The sequence below is a fragment of the Homarus americanus genome, unplaced genomic scaffold, assembly GCF_018991925.1.
Source record: "Homarus americanus isolate GMGI-L3 unplaced genomic scaffold, GMGI_Hamer_2.0 scaffold31037, whole genome shotgun sequence".
NCBI classification, from domain to species: Eukaryota; Metazoa; Arthropoda; class Malacostraca; order Decapoda; family Nephropidae; genus Homarus; species Homarus americanus.
In genome coordinates, this window is record NW_024722227.1 from 19,228,257 (window position 1) to 19,248,644 (window position 20,388).

At 37.6% G+C, this 20,388-nt stretch overlaps 1 protein-coding gene across 1 annotated transcript in view; it reads right to left on the reverse strand.

Moving 5' to 3' along the window:
• Positions 1-20,388, reverse strand: part of LOC121862404 (striatin-3-like) — a 154,844-nt gene that overhangs the window by 45,136 nt on the left and 89,320 nt on the right. Inside the window, 1 exon segment of the mRNA XM_042360669.1 lies at positions 16,603-16,736. Within this exon segment, the coding sequence (XP_042216603.1) occupies positions 16,603-16,736 (134 nt within the window).

Genomic DNA, 20,388 nt, shown 5'->3' on the forward strand with positions numbered 1-20,388 from the left:
TGTTCCAACTCACAGAAAAAGTATACAGGTACTCCTCGACTTACGACAACCCGGACATACGACTGCCATGGTCGTATAAAATATTTTTCAAATTACGCATTTTCTAGTCCCGACGTTAGTGATCGCACTGTGTACTGACAAAATTTTTGTTTGTAATTCCCTTTAAAATGGCTGGCAAGCATAAAAGTGAGAGTTCTCGTGGTGCCGAGAAGAAAAAGAGAAACCCATTTTAAAATTTCAATGTATTATTTTTCGCCTTTTCGACTTACGACCTGGTCATCGGGACGGAACCCCGTCGACCCCGTCGTAAGTCGAGGAGAGACTGTACATACAACGTACTGTATACCGGTAATAGAATTAACAAAACATTAAATATAAACTAAGTACAGTAGGTTCTCAAATTTTGCGAGTTTTTAATTCAACGTTTTTTATTTGGACATAAAAAAAAACACTACACAATTTCAAATTTCGACGGGTTTGAGCAGCCCGCCAACGTTCAGACGTGCACAATGGTGTAAACAGCGTCATTTCTCTTATGTACAAAAGATTCATTATTGTTTATTACTGAATGTCTTTTTTATTGAATTAATGTTTATGTGTGCAAAATGAACAATACAATTCATTAATAATACATAAAATATTAAAACACACGAGGAGACGAGACGGCATTGCTTTCGTTAATGTTTACAAAACCAGTGACTGATTGGTTCTACATACAAAACTGAAGAAAATAAGAACCTGGTTGTAGCTGTAGTAAAATTAATGTAAAAAAACAATAATATGGATTGTTTTAAGTAATGTTATTTAATGTTAATAAATGGAACAAGAGAAGTAGCTAACCATTAATGGTAAAGAAAAAAGTGAGATCACGTATGTAAGTGCACACATGTGAAAACATATTGTCATTACTCAACATAAGAATATGAAAGCAACACTTATTTACTGTTCATATATATTTTAATTAATGTTTATGAATTAAAAAAAATTCTACTCACCAGTGGTGGTAAAGTTGAAAACATAAGGACAGTCAATGTTGTTGTGTGTGTTTTTACTCGGATGACGAAGTTACCAAGTCATCAGGTTCAACTCTAGCTCAAGCTGTAGAACATAAAACCTTTTTCTGTGTTGTTTTTAGCTTTTATTTAACTTTATCTGTTATTTTTGTTGGTTTATTAGGATGTTGCTTTATTACAGGTAGTAATTCACCAAAAAAGTAGGGTAAATAAGGCAAAATTTAACCAAACATCGAAAGTACCAGACTCAAATTAATTTTCTCCACAGGAAGTTGTATTTAAATTTGGCCAATTTGAATTTTGCGATGTTTTTACAGTCTAAATACGTGTCCAAATATGAGAGCCTACTACTGTACTGTACAGTATAACGTACAATAATAAATAAAAAACAATAGAATACAGTAAAGCCTCCGATAACAACGGTTCAACCAACAACTTTTCATATTTAAGACCCTAGTTTATTTGGGACCCAATTCAATTTACGTCCTTTTTTCATTCATATTTACGACCAAAATATAATAAAAATAAAATAAAATTACATTTTCATATAAATAATAACTAAATCCCGATATGAATAAAAAATATATATAAAATTACGGTAAAAAAAAAAGGAATAGCGCCTCGCACAAAGAAGCTGCCTTGCTAATGAGTAGTAAACAACAGTCAGAGCTTGGCAGGCCTTTTGTTTTCACGCATCTGGAACAGGAACAAGAGAAAGACTTTCTCAGGTTTCTTACAGCATTTTTGCATCCCTATTCAACATGAGCAAGAGAGCAAGTGATGGTAGTGTTGTTTCAAAAGCTACGGTAATAGAAAGCTTAGCCGAGAAACTAGATGTGTTAACATCAACTTCAGGTTCAGTAACAGTTTCAGCAACAACTTTATGGAAAGCTACAGCTTCAGCCAGAGTTGAACCAGATGACTTTGTCATCTGAGTAAAAACTCTCACAATATTTATTGGCTGTCCTTATGTTTTAGAATTTACCACCACTGGCGAGTAGAATTTTTGTTTTACCTTCGTAAATTTTATTTAAAACATATATGAACAGTAAATAAGTGTTGCTTTCATATTCATATGTAGAGAAATGACGATATGTTTTCACATTTACGCATTAACTGTACATACGTTGGAGTTCCCAATCATCTCACCTTATTTCTTTACCATTAGTGGTTAACTACTTCTAGTGTTCCATTTATTAACATTAAATAACATTACTTAAAACATACATACAGGCACTAATTTTTTAAAATTACATTCACTACAGCTACAACCAGGGTCTTATTTTCTTCAGTTTCTTATGTAGAACCATCGTCAATCATGAAAACAATGCCGTCTCGTCTCCTCATGTGTGTTTTAATATTCTACGTATTATTAATGAATTGCATTGTTCATTTCACATATATAAGCATAAATTCACTCAAATACATATTCAGTAATAAACAATAATGAATCTTTTGTACATATTCGTAAGATAAATGTGCAAAATATACGACGTGTATATTCAAAATATTCCCTGACCTGCAAGGAATCCAGAAATGTCAATTATATTATCCTAACTTTAGTATGAGGTATTATTTATTACCAAAAATTTAAATATATTGTTTTCTCCCCAACATTTCTCTGGTAGGGAGGGAAGGGGTGGGGGGTAGGGAGGGAGGGAGGGATGGACCCAGCGAGCGTGGGAAGAGGGGGGGAAGCCGGAGGTGTAGGATTTTGATTGACAGATAGTGTCTGGGTGAAGTATATTTTTTTATTTGCTTTAAATATTTGTTTTAGCTCACAAAATTCATACAAATTACCTGGCCAGAATATAATTTACATTGTTGGAATTCTTACAAAATGATGATCATTTTGAATATAAACATCATGGATTCTGCATTAGACATACAAATTTTAGATCTAATGTAAGAATTTTGTTTACACAGAGCAAATATGTTATCTTTTGTGCAAAATATATGACGTGTATATTCAAAATGTTCCCTGACCTGCAAGGAATCCAGCAATGTCAAGTATATTATCCTAACTTTAGTCTGAGGTATTATTTATTACTGTACCTTAAAATCTAGTGTTTTCACCCAAACATTTCTCAGAGAGGGAGGAGCCAGTGAGCGTGGGAAGAGGGGGGGGTTGAGTCCATTATTTGAACGGACATTAACCTGGTGACTGTATTTCTCTTAAATATTAATTGTGTGTGCATACCATCATAAATTAGATGTTATTTTTACTACTACATAGGTATTGTGTCAAAAAGTGGAGTTTGGGATTCGGCCCAGTCTCTTCAATTTATCCCATATGTTCTGTGTTATTCACTTTACGTTTAAGTTTTCACTTTCATGGACCGTTCAATTGCGTAAATCGTTGTGTATATATATATATATATATATATATATATATATATATATATATATATATATATATATATATATATATATATATATATATATATATATATATATATATATATATATATATATATATATATATATATATATATATATATATATATATATATATATATATATATATATATATTAGGGTGGTCCAAAATATCACATATTTGTATACGTTTTCTCCACAAGGTTTATTTTTGTCCATTAGGTACAAAATGCATCCCAGAAAAAAATTGGATCATTTAAAGCATATTTAGAGGTCAATCCAATGTCCTCTTTTTTCCATTTAGTACGTAATAAGGATTTTTCGGGGCTAGATAAACACATTATAAACACATTGTCTTTATTCAGCAAAATACAATTATAAGTTTTACAAATTACAAACTAAATAACTCTAGAACACCAATACACATTCTTTATTTGTATCCCTTCATCATAGCAGCTTTGCTTGCCGTTGGTAACTTCTTGCGATGAGCTGCAACAACCTGTAAAAGGTACTGCTTTTGGTCCTCATTTTGCGTTATAGACTCATTATAACGCTCTATGAGAGCAATTGCCCTCTCTGCGCTGTCATTCACCACCTTCATATTTATCGCACGATCTCTCATTGTGATAAACACTTCATCGTCTTTCCATGTTTTGGGATCCTTACTCAAGAACAGTTGTGCTCTTTCTTTGCCATCTAGTGTAAGAACATCAAAAATATCTAATGTACGCTCAGTAACAAATGAGGCCACATTACTGATAGGAGTTTCATCAGATAGGACAATACGCCTTGAAAAGTCCTGTTTCTTTGGGCACTGGAAGTTTTGTACCATATTCTTCTTGGTTTCAGTATCGATCCTGTCATCAAATAAGTTTAGACCGATAAGATGTTCTGATAGATACCAGAGATGTCGGCTCATTGCTGCTTGTGCTGCGTGTGCAACTTTCTCATGAGGATATTCCTTTAAAACCTTCATTAGCTGCAAATCATTGAATGGAGCTCGAACAGCCATTGGTGCTTCATGCCAGAATCTCACATACATTATGCTCACAAACAAAGCCAGTTGTGTGATATTGTTTTCTTCCCGTGTTGATAATGTGAATTGATGTTTGAACAGATAGATTTTGAGAGCATAGATTCCTTTTGCCATCCATCTTGCATGGTGTGTCAGTCCCTATGACTCAATACTTGACTCTTTGCCCTTTCCAAATAGGCAACTAGGCTATATACATTGAAATATACCCAATATAATGTGTTGTGTATATTAAGACTGTATCATGCGGACAAGAAAATTCAGTCCTACACTACAAGTATAATATGCAAAATGGATTGACCTCTAAATGTTAATGAATATGGATAAAATTATACAGACCTTATCTATGAACCAAATGGACAATTTTAAGGCTTGTGGAGGCAATATATTACTACTTATATTTTTTACCATATAGTTTTGGACCACCCTAATATATATATATATATATATATATCTTGATAAAATCACACGGGAAAAGGGAAACAACGGAGCGCCTTAGCTTTCGTCTTTATTCAAGACATCTTCAGAGGCAAGTTGCCTCTGAAGGTGCTCCGTTGTTTCCCTTTTCCCGTGTGATTTTATCAAGATTTATCTTACCCACGTTTTCATTGTGGATCTACACGAAATATATATATATACCCCGATTTATGCGGTCAATTGAACCCGTGGATGTCCGCGTAAAACGGGAAATGCGTAAATGGAATAACAGAACATATGGGATAAATTGAAATAGAGACTGGGCCGACTCCCAAACTCCACTTTTTCTGACAATACCTATGTTGTAGTAAAAATAACATCTTAATTTTATGATGGTATGCTCACACAATTAATATTTAAGAGAAATACAGTCGCCAGGTTAATGTCCATTCAAATGATGGACTCATCTCCCCCCCCCCCCCTTCCCACCTGCTGGCTCCTCCCTCTCTGAGAAATGACTGGGTGAAAACACTAGATTTTAAGGTATAGTAATAAATAATACCTAAAACTAAAGTTAGGATAATATAATTGACATTGCTGGATTCCTTGCAAGACCAGGAATATTTTGAATATACACGTCATATATTTTGAACAAATGATAACATATTTACTCTGAGTAAACAAAATTCTTACATTAGATCTAAAATTTGTATGTCTAATGCAAAATCTATGATGTTTATATTCAAAATGATCATCATTTTGTAAGAATTCCAGCAATGTAAATTATATTCTGGCCAGGTAATTTGTATGAATTTTGTGAGCTAAAACAAATATCTAAAGCAAATAAAAAAATATACTTCACCCAGACACTATCTGTCAATCAAAATACTACACCTCCGGCTCCCCCCTTCTTCCCACGCTCGCTGGGTCCCTCCCTCCCTCCCACCCCCACCTTCCCTCCCTACCAGAGAAATGTTTGGCTTAAAACAGTATATTTACATTTTTAGTAATAAATAATACCTCAGACTAAAGTTATTATAATATAATTGACATTGCTGGATTCCTTGCAAGACCAGGAATATTTTGAATATACACGTCATATATTTTACACAAAAGATAACATATTTACTCTGAGTAAACAAAGTTCTTACATTAGATCTAAAATTTGTATGTCTAATGCAAAATCTATGATGTTTATATTCAAAATGATCATCATATTGTAAGAATTCCAGCAATGTAAATTATATTCTGGCCAGGTAATTTGCATGAATTTTATGAGCTAAATAAAAAAATTATACTTCACCCGCGTATATGAGTAGATGCACCGAGTAAAGTGGGAATTCCGGTTCTGGCAGGGTACCGGGTAAACGTAGAAACGCGTAAACGAGAACCACGTAAAGTGGGGCATTACTGTATATATATATATATATATATATATATATATATATATATATATATATATATATATATATATATATATATATATATATATATATATATATATATATATATATATATATATATATAGACTCTTACTCTTATATCACTACTGTAATGTGATACAGGAGATTAATTTTTATCTCTTGTGCAAAATATATGAGGTTTATATTCAAATTATTTGCTGTTTTGCAGGGATTCCAGCAATGTTAATTATATTCTCCTAACTTTAGTCTGATAGTCTGAGATATTTATAAGATAAAAACTGTAAGCCTAAAACACTGGCTGGGCTGGGGCAGGAGCAGGAGGTGAGGTGTTATGCTTGACAGTTGGAGCCGAAGGTCTCACGTGTGTTTATTTAACAGTCCTTAAGTGACTAAGCTTCTCTCTTATAAAATGCCAGTGAAATGACCTGGGAGAATATAATTTACATTGCTGGGATTCTTGTAAGATTGTGATTAATTTGAATATAAACAAGCTATAATTTGCACTAGACATAACAATTTTAGTACCATAATCATTTAGTACATGTATAGTACAGGTTTGCACTTAGGTCATTTGTTTGTTTTAGTACGGTGTGTGCATGTAAATGATTGAAAATAAATGAAGACACTTATGTAAATCTACCCAAAAATACAGATGAAAAACTCTACATTATAAAATGTACTACAGTACACTAATGTACGAAAATTTATATCTCTTGTGCAAAATATATGACTTTTATATTCAAATTATTCACTGTCTTGCAAGGATTCCAGCAATGCAAATTATATTCTCCTAACTTTAGTCTGTGATATTATATACAGTAATACCCCGCTTTACGCGGTTCTCGTTTTCGCGTTTCCACATTTACGCGGTACCCCGTCAGAACCGGAATTCCCACTTTACGTGGTGCGTCTACTTATATACGCGGAGAGCGGCTGGCGGTCTTTTCGCGCCATGCCATTTTTGTATTCAAATCTCCCGCCATCTCTCCCGCCATGTTCGGTAAGCGGCTCGAGTAGGTTGCGTAGTGTATGTCTTTGTTGCATTATCGGTGATGTCATATGACGTATCGGACTGTGATTGGGCCACGCATCCTTACCTCCCTCCCCGCTAGCTGTGATTGGTTTAATGTAATATGACGTGCCCTGCGGCGGGAGGGATGAAGTCGCTTGACCTACCCGCGTCAGTTACACTCCTCCCGGCCACACCGTGTATACCGGTATCTATTGTTCCATAAGAATGGCTGCCACCGGACAACCACCATCACCACAGAAAAACCTTGCATTACCTGGACCCAGCCTCCCTAAGCCAAAGAAGATACGACGTGCCCTAAGCTACGATGTGAAGTACAAGGTTATCCAAGAGTTGGTTCCTGTAAACTCAAGTTATCGGTGATCCACACAGCCCGCAAGCCACACGCCTACAAGAACATGGACATGACCAAGCTAAATGTCCACTGGCTGACCGCACGTAAGGCGTGGATGTTCTCTGCTCTGTCCCTCTCCTGGTTTGATGACTGTTTAGTTCCCGACATGAAGAAATTCTGTGAGCAACAGAATGTTCCATTCAAGATTTTGTTGCTCCTTGACAACGCACCAGGACACTAGCCCCTACTGTTGGATCGTCACTCCAACGTAAAAGTGGTCTTCCTTCCTCCCAACACTACGTCATTAATCCAGCCCATGGACCAGGAGTTGATATGCAACGTTAAGGCTGCATTCCCTGCAAAGAAGTTTAAGCTCCTGAACGACTGTACCAACATCAAGGATAAGCGACGAGGACGAGGAACAACAGTTGGCAGAGCAAGAAGCTCTCGTCAAACACTTTCGGAGGAAATTTAACGTCAAGAAAGCTGTGGACTTCTTGGTGGAGGCATGGGATCAGCTGTCTGTACCAACGGTTCGTCACGCATGGAGACATGTGTTGCAAGGTATCCCAGGTGGGAGGCAGAGTCAACCTGTGACTGGTGAGGTTCAGGCTGTTGCAGTAGCAGTGGACCCTGCCAGAGAAGCTGCGCAGAGTGTTACAGCTGCAGGCTTCTCCGAGACCACCAACGACGACATTATGGAGGTGATAAGGGATCCTGATGTGACTGCCGACGAGATGTTACAAGACGATCACGTCAGTGAAGAGACAGGCGGTGCGTCATCCCGAGAAGAACACAAGTTAACGCATGGTAATGTAAGGGGTGCCATCGAGTGTGTAGAGAAACTGACGCTCCTCCTTTCCGACGACCCTGACGATAACCGGTATGAAGTCTTCACTACCCAGCTGTTGCAGACTATGGAGCCCTACATCAAGGTGTAACACGACAACATCAACACTAGCCGTCAACAAAGCATTACCGAGTTCTTCGCCCGCAACCCACCACAGCCAGCCCAAGCCTGTGATAGTGACAGAGACAGTGATGGTGACTTTGAGGGATTTGTCAGGGAGGCCCTGACAAATGTGGATGACAGTGATGGCGACTCACCTGAGGGCCAGTAGCCTGCCCTTTGCCTTGGAACCAGCCGCCATCATTCCCGTACGCCGACCCATCTCTTCTACTAACGTAAGTGTTAAACCTAACCTTGATTTTTCCTAACATAACCTAACCTTAGATAAGTGTTAAACCTTGATTTTTTTTCTAACCTAACCTAACCTGACGTAAGTGTTAAACCTTGATTTTTCTTTTACCTGGTACAGTATATTATTCTCTTATTGATATTTCTCTTCTATATTATGTGTGTGTGCATACCATCATAAAGTTAAGATGTTATTTTCACTAAAACGTACGTATTGTGTCGGGAAAAAGTGGAGTTTGGGGGTCGGCCCAGTCTCTATTTCAATTAATCCCATATGTTCTGTTGTTCCATTTACACGTTTCCCGTTTTACGCGGGCCTCAGTGGGTTCAATTGACCGTGTAAAGCGGGGTATTACTGTAAGATGAAAACTTAAAGCCTACTGTATAACCTTGCTGGGAGGGGTGACAGTGACATGTTTGACAGTTAGCGCCAAAGGTCTAGTGAAGTATTTATTTGTTTACTTATGTCCTTTAGATCAAGTTTTTGTTTTATAAAATGTCATAGAAGTGACTAGGGAGAATATAATTTACATTGCTGGAATTCTTATAAGATAGTGATTAATTTGAACGTAAACATGCGATAGTTTGCACTAGACAAAAATTTTAGTAATCATTTTGTACATTATTTTGATTACATGTACAGCTTTGCCCTGAGGACAGTGTGTACATGTAAATGAGTTTCAATAAATGAATAAAGTTACATATATCGAGCCAAAAATAATAGTTGAAAAACTTTATGTAGATAGTGCTTGGATGGCTAAACTTTAGAATGACCAATAATTTTATTATGAAAAATGCACAAATATTAAAGAGCGCAATTTTCTGGATATTTACTCCACTGGAAACGAATGAAACAGAACAGATTACTGAATTGGCAGACTAGCCCATCAGCTCATCAGCTGATGCTCACAACAAAGCATGCTTGTCGTAAGGATTTTGTTTATCGAAGTTGTGTTCGTTAACCGAATTGAAAATCCTTATGGGAGGTAATTCGTTAACCAAAATTTTGTTAATCGAACAGTTCGTTTACCGAGTGACCACCGTATAAAAAATGCAAAAATATTCAAGAGCACAAATTTGTTAATATCTACTCCACTGGAAACATAGAACCAATTACTGTATTGACGGACTAGCCGATCAGCTGATTTGCACAACAAAGCGTGTTTCTTGTAAGGCTGTCGTTGATCAAAGTTTTGTTCGTTAATGGAACTGAAAATCCTTATGGGAGCTAATTCGTTATCCGAAAGTTCGTCAATTGAGGGACCACTGCATAAATATTTCTTATGTTTTTCATAAAAGAATGGAGTCCCCATCATTATATCACGTCAAAGGATCTTTAATTGATACAGTCTTGTAGATAGTTTATTCAAGATCACTCTTGTCATGGTCACAATTGCATGGCTAGTATTTCTCTTTCTTCGTGAAGTGGCCTTCTGTAAAGTAAACTTAAAGTACGATGTAAGCTGTAGGATTGCCCATAAGTCAGATATACCTACAGCAAGCTGAAGCATTCAAGATGTATTGGGTATATGTTGAAAGCTTCATTGATCTTTACATGTAGTGTAAATGGTGTTGAGACAATGTGTTTTGTGGGCCAAGCCGCCAGCTGGGATTAATTTGTCTCTCGTGTAGTTACAAGATAATTTGAAACTAAAATTACATTGATTTGATTCACAATCATCAGAGAATCTGATAAATGTATTGAAATTATCATCATTTTGTATTTAAGAAACTCATTAATCATGAGAGCAGACACTGTCAACTGTAAGAAAGCTTTGAAGTGTCATAAAATACTCGTGGTAGGGCGGACGATGTGGTCAGAATCTCCGCTCACATGTATTGCCATCCTAAGTACAGGACATTAATTTAATGCTTGCAGTGCAAAGCTTGAACACTGATTAGATTATAAAAGTTAATCTTAGAAAATTAAGATAAGCTCATAGCCTAATTTTCACAACCTGAGAACAATGGATGGAGTATCTGGTGTAACTCAAGGGGCATAAAAAGAGAGCATGCAGTTTGAAGAGCCCATTCTGACTGTTGCTCTCCCCCCTAACAGATATATACAGTACGATCTCATATTTTGCGCGATTTCATTTTGCGTTTTTGAATTTCACGAGCACTACCAAATGTAACCAAGTCTTATATTTGGCGTAAAATATCATGAATTTCACGAGATCCATCCAGCTGAATGCTGGCCACCGTCTTTAATGACGTCACAGCCCTCATACCAGTTACAGTCATTTCTGCTACAACGCGTGTTTTGTCAACGCGAATGATAAATAGGGGAACGGTTTGTAAAACACGAACTTTTGACTACGAATGTTGGCTATAGCGCGATTCCATCCTCAACATTTTAAGCGTGGTGCGGGGTTATGCAATGTTTACAGTTCACGTTCGACATCACATGTTCAATTGATTCGTGTCTTTTGTTTGTGAAGAGTTTTTTGAGAGGTACTCTGTAAATTTCGTTTATTGTTTTTTGTATTTTTGGTGCAAATTCAGCTGTTACCCATAAATACTGCATGAAAAGAATAAGTAAAAAGAATGTTTCGTAGTTAGGACTAATAACGGTTTACACCAGCGCTCTCTGTTTACATCATGTGATCAGTTAAATCGCGCAGTTTGTCAATTACACCGTGACATACGCTGTTTTCCAGGGCTGTGGAGTCGAAGACAAAACCTTCGACTCCGACTCCGACTCCGACTTCTCAAATTTTTATGCTTCCGACTCCGACTCCGACTCCTTGGCCTATTTGTAACAACTATTTCTACCATCCTAATTGTAATTTGTATGTTGTAACCTGCGTAGGTAAAAAGTAAAACACCGTGGCTATACTGCTACAGCTTTATTAATGATCTGGACGATATTTAAGAACTACAAAAAGATGATAGGCTTGACTTTCAAAGTTTCAATCAAAAGAAAAATAAATTTATTAAGAATTCAATATATTAACTAGAAAACACCATTTACATGTATATCTAAAAGTTCGATCTCAGCATATGAATTTTGTTTAAGCTCATAATCTGATGTGGATCTAAATGATGATCCTACAATTCCTTTTAAAGTAAAGTTATATATTTATGTACATTAAAGAAATGAATACCTTATTAAGGAAAATGGATAAACCTTACATGATTAAGTTATTAAATTAAATTTGCCTTAATCTCACCAAAAACAGGTTGTAGCTAATTGTTTTGTAGCTGAGAGCCTCTGTGCAGTTTTCAACGAAACAAAATTTGATATAATTCAAAATTTCAAATGGTAAAGAAGAGACTATCGTCCAAAATTATAGTGCTATACTGTGCCTGCTACAATAAATTCATAATAATGCTTATAAAATGGAAATAAATTCTTTTAATAATTTAAGAAAATTAGTGGGATCAGTGGAATCACTGCAATGAATATGCCTGAGTTCATATATTTGTTCTTAGGAACAGAATAGCTTCAGTCGGAGTCGGAGTCTGGACAATTTTACCAACTCCGACTCCGACTCCACAAGCTGAAATTTCCTCCGACTCCGACTCCGACTCCACAGCCCTGCTGTTTTCTCCAGTTTTGTTGTGTTAGCGATGAATACGGAAAGACAAGGTGACAAGTATGTTTCCAAGAAGCGGTCTGGTGATTGAATGGCCGGTGGTGAACGTAAAAGAGGTTTACAAGAACGCAACTATCGCGTTGTAGCCCGTGCCATCTTAGCGACCGCCCGGGCTGTTATTGTATGCTTTTTAGGTGGTGCTGCCACCTTTCAAGTCAAGATAATGGCCTCTACCTCTACTGGGGGTCCTACTGGTGCTGGTGGGGGTGGGACAAACCCACCTAAGCGGTCAAATAAGTAAAAGGAGAAGCGGGACTATCATATAGGAGTTAAGTTTGCCAAGTACTCGATGCAGGATAAGCAGAGTGTGATTAAATTACTTGAGGAGGGCCTAAAAGCTAGTTTCCGGAAAGCATAATCAAGTCAATAAAGGCCGAATTTGTAGCATTTGGAGGTTATAAATGGGAAAATCAGAAGTTGATGTAGAGTGGCCAGTCTAAACCAAAATTTTGTCAAATTACGTATTTTTGAGTTCCGACGTTAGTGATTGAGCTGTGTAATGACAAAATTTTCGTTTGTAATTCACTTTAAAATGGTTGGCATGCTGAAAAGTGAGAGTTTTGTGGTGCTGAGAAGAAAAAGAGACACCCATTTAGATTTTCTATGTATTATTTAAGCATTTTTGACTTACGACCAATTCGACTTACGACCTGGATTTGGGTCCCTAACCCCGTCTTAAGTCGAGGAGCAGCTGTAGTTTATGTATAGTATAGTCTGCATTTACGCGGTCAATTGCACCCGTGGAGGCCCGCGTAAAACGAGAAACGCGTAAATGAAATAACAGAATAGAAGATTAATTGAAATAGACTAGGCAGACCCCCAAACTCCACTTTTTCTGACACAATACGTACATTGTAGTAAAAATAACATCTTAATTTTATGATGATATGCACACACAATTAATAATTAAGAGAAATATCAATAATATTAGGTTTTTTAACACTTACGTTAGTAGAAAAGCTGGGTCGGCACACATGGATGGCGGCTGGTTCCGAGGCAGAGGGCAGATTAGTTGCCCTCCGGTGAACCACTTTCACTACTCACAGAGGTTTGCAGGGCCTCCAAGACAAACCCCTCAAAGTCCATATCCGAACTGTCAATATCACTATCACTGACTTGGGCTGGCTGTGGTTGTGGTGAGTTGCGGGCGAGAAAGTCCTCAATACTAAGTTGACGACTAGCATTGATGTTGTCGAGATAGATCTGGATATACGGCTCCATAACTTTCGACAGAAGGTTATTAGACACTTCATACCGATGCTTGTCTGGGTCGTTGTCAAGGATGAGCTAAATTTTCACCCCCAACTCGATGATTTCCTTCACATTATCATGGTTTGGTCCAGGTAATTCAAGGTTTTTCTCTGGTGGTGGGAGCCCCGCAGAAGCCGTTGTGAGGTGAATAGCGGGCACAAGAGAGAACTGTATACGCGGACTGAGAACAATGAGACAGGCCCGGCTAGGTCAGCGACTTCTTCCCTCTGGTGGCAGAACACGTCATGTTACATTAGACCAATCACAGCTAGCGGCGGAGGGAGGTAAGGATGTGTGGCCCAATCACAGTCCGATACGTTATCAGCGATAACGTAAGAGCGGCCTAATGTGCACCACTCACCGCACCGCTTCCCGCCTATGGTCAAGACTGGACAGCGTGGGTAAAAAATGGCGCGGCGGTTTGGACCTCTCCAGCCGCTCGCCGCGTAAATGATCAAATTTACCGCGTAATTAAAGCATTTTCATTCTGGCAAGGCACCGCGTAAATGACCAAACGCGTAAACAAAAACTGCGTAAATGCAGACTATACTGTATTTGCGTTTGGCGAATTTTAATTTGAAGCAAATTTTTCCTGTCTATATTACTCATGAAATACAAGATCTTACTGTACATAGTGCCTCACAATGCCATGTTTAGTGAATTTAACGCAATTGAACTTTGTTGAACATATCAGTGTTCATGTTTAACATAGTTGAACGTCCTATGTGCCAAATGATAATGTAATGTAACTGAGTGTCTTCTGTGTTGAGTGATCCATGTGTTCCTTTGCCAGACATGCGTTGTTACATTTTTTACTTCATCCATTCTAGCTGCTGCTCTCCCGCCCAACAGGCACTGTGTGGGTCGCTGGAGCTGCCAGGTGGTGGTGGCCAGTGGCCGATATGATGTGTTTAATTCACAGGCATTAAGATCTTGAGTTGAGGGTGGCCGACGAGAGTCGTAGGCCTACGGGTGCGGCTGTGTCCAGCAAGCATGGGTTGAACCCAGGACAAGGGGAAACCTAGCCGCAGTGTCATGGAAAGTAAATGTCCAACTTGTTTTGAATACAAATAGCATTATTGGCATAAGACTGTGGTGTGGTAACATTTTGTATGTATCCGTACTTGTTGTCTCAGGTATTTGACTTCCACCTAGTAAATGAATACCGGTGTATCCTGTGATTTGAGGAGTGTAAAAAAGTATAAAAGTGATAGAGACGAGACAAGAGGTAAGATTGCATCACTGACTCATGGAGTCGTGATAACTGTGTGCCAGAGTAACCTGTATTCCCAAGTGTGTAGAAAATTAATAATACTGTACAAGAACAATCTTGGAGTGTTAATAAGTAGTAATGTAATTGAAGTGCAGGCGACCAGTCCTAGTTGTGTGTGTCACTGTAATAGAATGTCACCAGTAACCTTAGTACTTTTGACTGAGCATTGGTCCTGTTGACATGAATATTTGTGGCTGACGTGGAAGTAATGCCAAGTGATCTTTGGAATTTGTAACAGTGTTAACATAAATTTGGTCAAGTCTTGAGTGAACCCCAAGGAGTGTATGTTCTGTTAAAGTGTTCAGGTACTCAACTTCATTTTAAATAAACCATCTTTATTGTATGTTGGGTTATCAATATCCTGCAGTATCACCTTTGTTGTCACCATATCTTGATACCATGAGATATCCTGAATCCACGAGCCCTAGCCCTCGCCATGCTACCACTTTAATTGAGTGGTTCAATGTTGATGTTAGGTTCTAAAGAAAGCCTGGGTGGTGGCAGCTGTAATATGTAAGTACAGTAATTACACGAGTGTGTAAGAATAGAGAAAAATGTGGTTCTCCCAGGTTAACCCACAAAACACAATATAACTTAGTAAATCTGAGAATAAAATTAAGTAAGAGGAAATAAACAAATAAGTAAGAAACTGAAATAAAGAGAAATTAAAGTAGAAAAAAAACAAAGAAATAAAGAAGAAACAGAGAAGAAACAATAAATAAGAAATAAAAGAAAGGTACAGTAAAAGAAATAGTCCCCCCCCCCTTCAAAATGGTGAACAACAATTTTATCCCCCTACAAAATGGTGACAGCAGTGACAATAATGATTTCCCGCCCCTACACTCTGGTACAAAATCATCTTTCGACCACAACTAGAATAGATGCAGTGGATAAAAATTTATTCACTTTTCACTAGTGGTAATTATTTTCACTCGTGATGGTAGCCTAAATGTAATGGGATCGTGTCTGTCCATGAGAGATGCATAGTACAGTATAGATTCTAGGAAAACTTACTGAACTACCCGGAAAAATTCCGGGGATGTGCAATTTTTTCAAGTGATGAGAAAATTTGTCTCCATACCCAGAAATCTCTCAAACCTGGAAATGCCCAGCATCAATTATTCCAGCTAATGGGGATATCACTGTATATAAAAGCAATATTTCACTATAATTCTGCTAGAACAATAAACATGAAAGAACAAAGTGATACTAGGAGGTCATGAAGAGTTCACACTGTAAGCAAAGAGGGAAAGCAAGAGCATACCTCTCCAGAGTCCACCAACACAAGCCAACTGCTCCACTCCCTCAGATACATTGTTGCATTTAACTTTTATTATTTACAATATCAATTCACTATGGTAATTGAGTATAAAGTAAAAGGCCAACTTGGGAAAAGTTAATATCCTTTGCCTCCACACTGATGCAAGTATTTCAGTTTTGTGGTGCTGTAGTGCACTTTGAGAGCTGCAGATAATCAAGTACATCAGCATATATATAAATCTAAGTATCTTTTTTAACCATATATATAATCAATCCACAAATACTAAACACATGAATTTTTGGAGGTTTTGTGTACTGTATATTATATAACTATGGCCAGCTGCAAATTAGCCATGCACTATAGCTCTGAAGTGGAGAAGCTTACACACTTACATCATAAGTAGCATCAGCCTCATTGGTCACTGTCAGCTGCGCTAATTCCCCGAGACCCTCCAATGCATCCTCCTCTCCCCCCGGCCCTCCAACATATGCTCGACGGGAGCCTGGACCAAACCCCAAAACACCAGCTGGAAGTAAAATACAGAAATGTCAATGTTTACTCTTAGCATTTATGATAACTATACTGTACTGTACAGCTTATTTACTCCAGCATATGGCAGATAATGGGAGCACAAGGCAAGATTACTGGACTACAGTAGCAGCTCTATTGCCTCAGCACCTGCCGGCATCACTACAAACAGTAAAGTGGGAGGTGCTAATCAAGTACTGCTAGACCAGAGCTCACTACCCCAATCATGCCTGCCCATTACAGTGTCAACCATAAACCTATCATGTACAACAAGACTGAAGTATTGAAGTTTATTTTCACCTCAGAAAAATCATGTCATATTCCCCAATCCAACTGGAAATTATGAAGTATGACGCTGACTGGGTAGCTCTTAAAAGCCCTTCTTCTACAGGAAGTGTATTCATATCACTACCTTTCTGGAACTTCATATCACTGATAAATTACAATAGGTACATAGGTTCCATCTTAAGAAGTCATATGGCTGGAATACACTTGTTCAGTGGAAAAAATAGGTGGATTAATACCTGCAAGTAATTATAAAAGTGTCAAAGAATTAAAAAACAAATAAAAAACTTATGATAAAAAGGCATTTACGATAAAAAAAAAAAAAAAACGTAGAATACAGTATATTGCTTAATAATTTTCCCAAATGGTCATACTATACACACTAACAATAGAGTGTAGATTTGAGGGAAAAAAAAAGCTGTACAAATGTGTATAGTAAAATCTGGAAAAAAAGGATAGAAGTAATACAAAGAAAAAATGTACAAGTTTACCTCCTGATAAAAGAAAAAGTAAATATGAAGTAATATCCACTACGGAACAAGCACATAAAAGAATCAAAATCTATTCTTATATGTGCAGCGTTGATGTCTTGTACCAAGTTCATGCCAAGCTCAAGCATATACGAGCAAATGCTTGCAACTCAAGTAGCAAAACGCATCAATCACTGCAGTAACCACCAGCACCACAAGGGAAGGAGAAGCCCAAGTATTATCTCTTAATGATTTTTTATGATACATTGGTTTGTCAACACTAATATGGCAATAATTAAGAGTATAATATGCTACCTGGGATGCTCCTTGTTATTAGTTACATGCTAATGAATGTGTGACTCTAGGTGACATACACACCACCATCAACACAAGCAACTGAGGGATCAAAGCGCACTGATTACGACAGGTTTTACCGCAAAAACCACCAGCACCACCGGAAGAAAAAAGTGCATAATGAACTTGATAAGATCCAAAATGACCACAACTCCTCACCCTTAGCAAGGAATCACCTTAACTGTGAAACACATCATAAATGAGGACTTGTTGCATATGTACACAGATCCAAAACAACCATTTCCTTCATGACCTCAAGTATTTTGGAACAAGCTGACTCTTGAGTTGAATTCAGTCAAGGTGATTTCTAAGAATGTGAATAATACTGAATACCCCAGGAGTTCTAAGGGTGCATTGAAGATCAATAGAAGAAAATTATGACAAACTTATTAAAGAACCAAGAACACCCCAAACAACAACCTAACATACTTTGTGCCATTGCCTTATGAGACAAACTCTTTGCCAATGTCTGTTGCAGGGTAGCCATAACCAGAGTGAGAGAGTGTGGTCAGACGAGAGTGGCTGAGCATGGTGCAAACTTACTGGTGTGGACAGTGGTGGTGGTTGTGGTGGTGGTGGTTGTGGCAGTGGTGGGTGGGGAGGGGGAAGTGTGTTGAGGAGTTGGGCTACCCCTTGCCCCCACTGCTGCACGATACCTAGCTTTGAGGGCTTCTAGCGCAGGGGGCGGGCCAGCCCAATCCCCCCGAAATGATGGAAGCCTCCCCTCCTCCACTTCCTCCTCAATGCCCTCCATTTCCTCCTCCTCCTCACCCTCCAATTCCAGCCTGCGCCTGGTGCCCGTCCAAGTGGCCCTGCGCCCGCCCACCAGGTGCGCTACACGACACAATCCACACCACGGGCACGCCGCCACACCACGCCAGAATAAACCATAACGGTCAACACCTCAGGAAAGTACTCAACAAGGTGACAACACATACCAGTGCTACACAGTGAAGGATGTTCAACTGTGTAGTGGCCTGGTAAGTCTTGGTGTCAACTGATCAAACTCCTATTTTACTATTCTGAGGCCTGAAATAATTCTTTATTTCTCACCAACCTTAGATTTCCAGTTCTGCAGTGACCCACAATTAAGACTAAAATTGTTAGTTCATTGATGCTCATTTGCCTTACAAAATATAAAGTTATCCTACAATGTCTGCATAATACATGGGACTGACAAATAAACAGAATAATTCAGTACAAAAAATGTGCTACACTATGTAATAAAATGTTCCCAGTTATTTGTTTTTCATTAGTGACTTAGTTGACTCCCAATAAATGTCAGAGAATGGGTGTTTCTTTTACAGTGAACAAGACGAACTATATAACCCACACAAAATTTACACATATCTGTTAAGACATTATAAATAAAAAAGTCCTTCTCAAAAAATGTAAAAAACAAGGAAGTGGCAAAAAATTAAAGATCGTAAGTATTACATCAACATTATTACAACCTCCAACCAAACCAGCCAACACCTACTGTCATTATTTCCCAAGTTAAACATCATTGTAACTAAATAATATAACCATATCAAACTATACAATGCGAGAGCTCAAGTGAACTATATTTAGATATACAAGAGGCTTAGTAATTTATTATAACAACATATTCTTAACCCAATCTGGAAGGAAACTGTCTGCTTAAGTCTCAAGACCTAATACTGTATAAGGTTTACAACTACAGTATATTGAAGCTACAATTTCTTAACCATTTAGATAAAAACATTCTTATTGATATTAATGAGAAAAAGAATCCAAGTTTCACTTCCCTTTAACCCTTCAGAGACAATTCACGCAACTGTTGTGTAATGCCCGCCAGGATGACTCGCGCACCTGTTGTCTTGTAAGTCTTCCCTTCCGCATCTAAACAATTTTGTAGGGTTATATGGGTCCCCAGCCAGACTAATATACACACAAATATGCCTGAGATGCACATTTTAAAATATTAAACAAGTGCATTAATCACTGATCATAAGAATTATGCCGAATATTATCATAAAGATCCAGAACCTTGTCACACATTTGTAGTCTCTTACATCTTTTTAATTTTCTTCAATAAATCAAAAGGTTTTGCTAAAAAACCTAAGTACAATAAATTGGATGATTTTAAATAACAAGATATTAAACTCAAAATGTTCTTAAACTTCTTACATCAGAAAAATTTAAATTTTTCAAATCCCGAAAATCTATCATCCGGGCGGTCATGCAATTGTCACTAAAGGGTTAAGACGATGCAATGTAAATCCTATATAAAAAAAGGTTATGTACTAATTCAAATAGCCAAGCTGTACACACCAAGCACTTAACTGTTCACTGAGTGCCTGTATCGCCATAATACTGTTAATATTTCATTCACATTAATCATAAAATTCATGAACCTAAGGAAAAAATTAAATGAATAAGTTACAGGTGTTACAGTATTTGTTAAAGTACACCAGTAAAGCAAGTTTTACACAAGAGCAAAACAGAAATACTTAAAACTTGTACTGTATGTACTCAATGTCACATCACATCACATCACATAAGCAGACAATAGGCAGC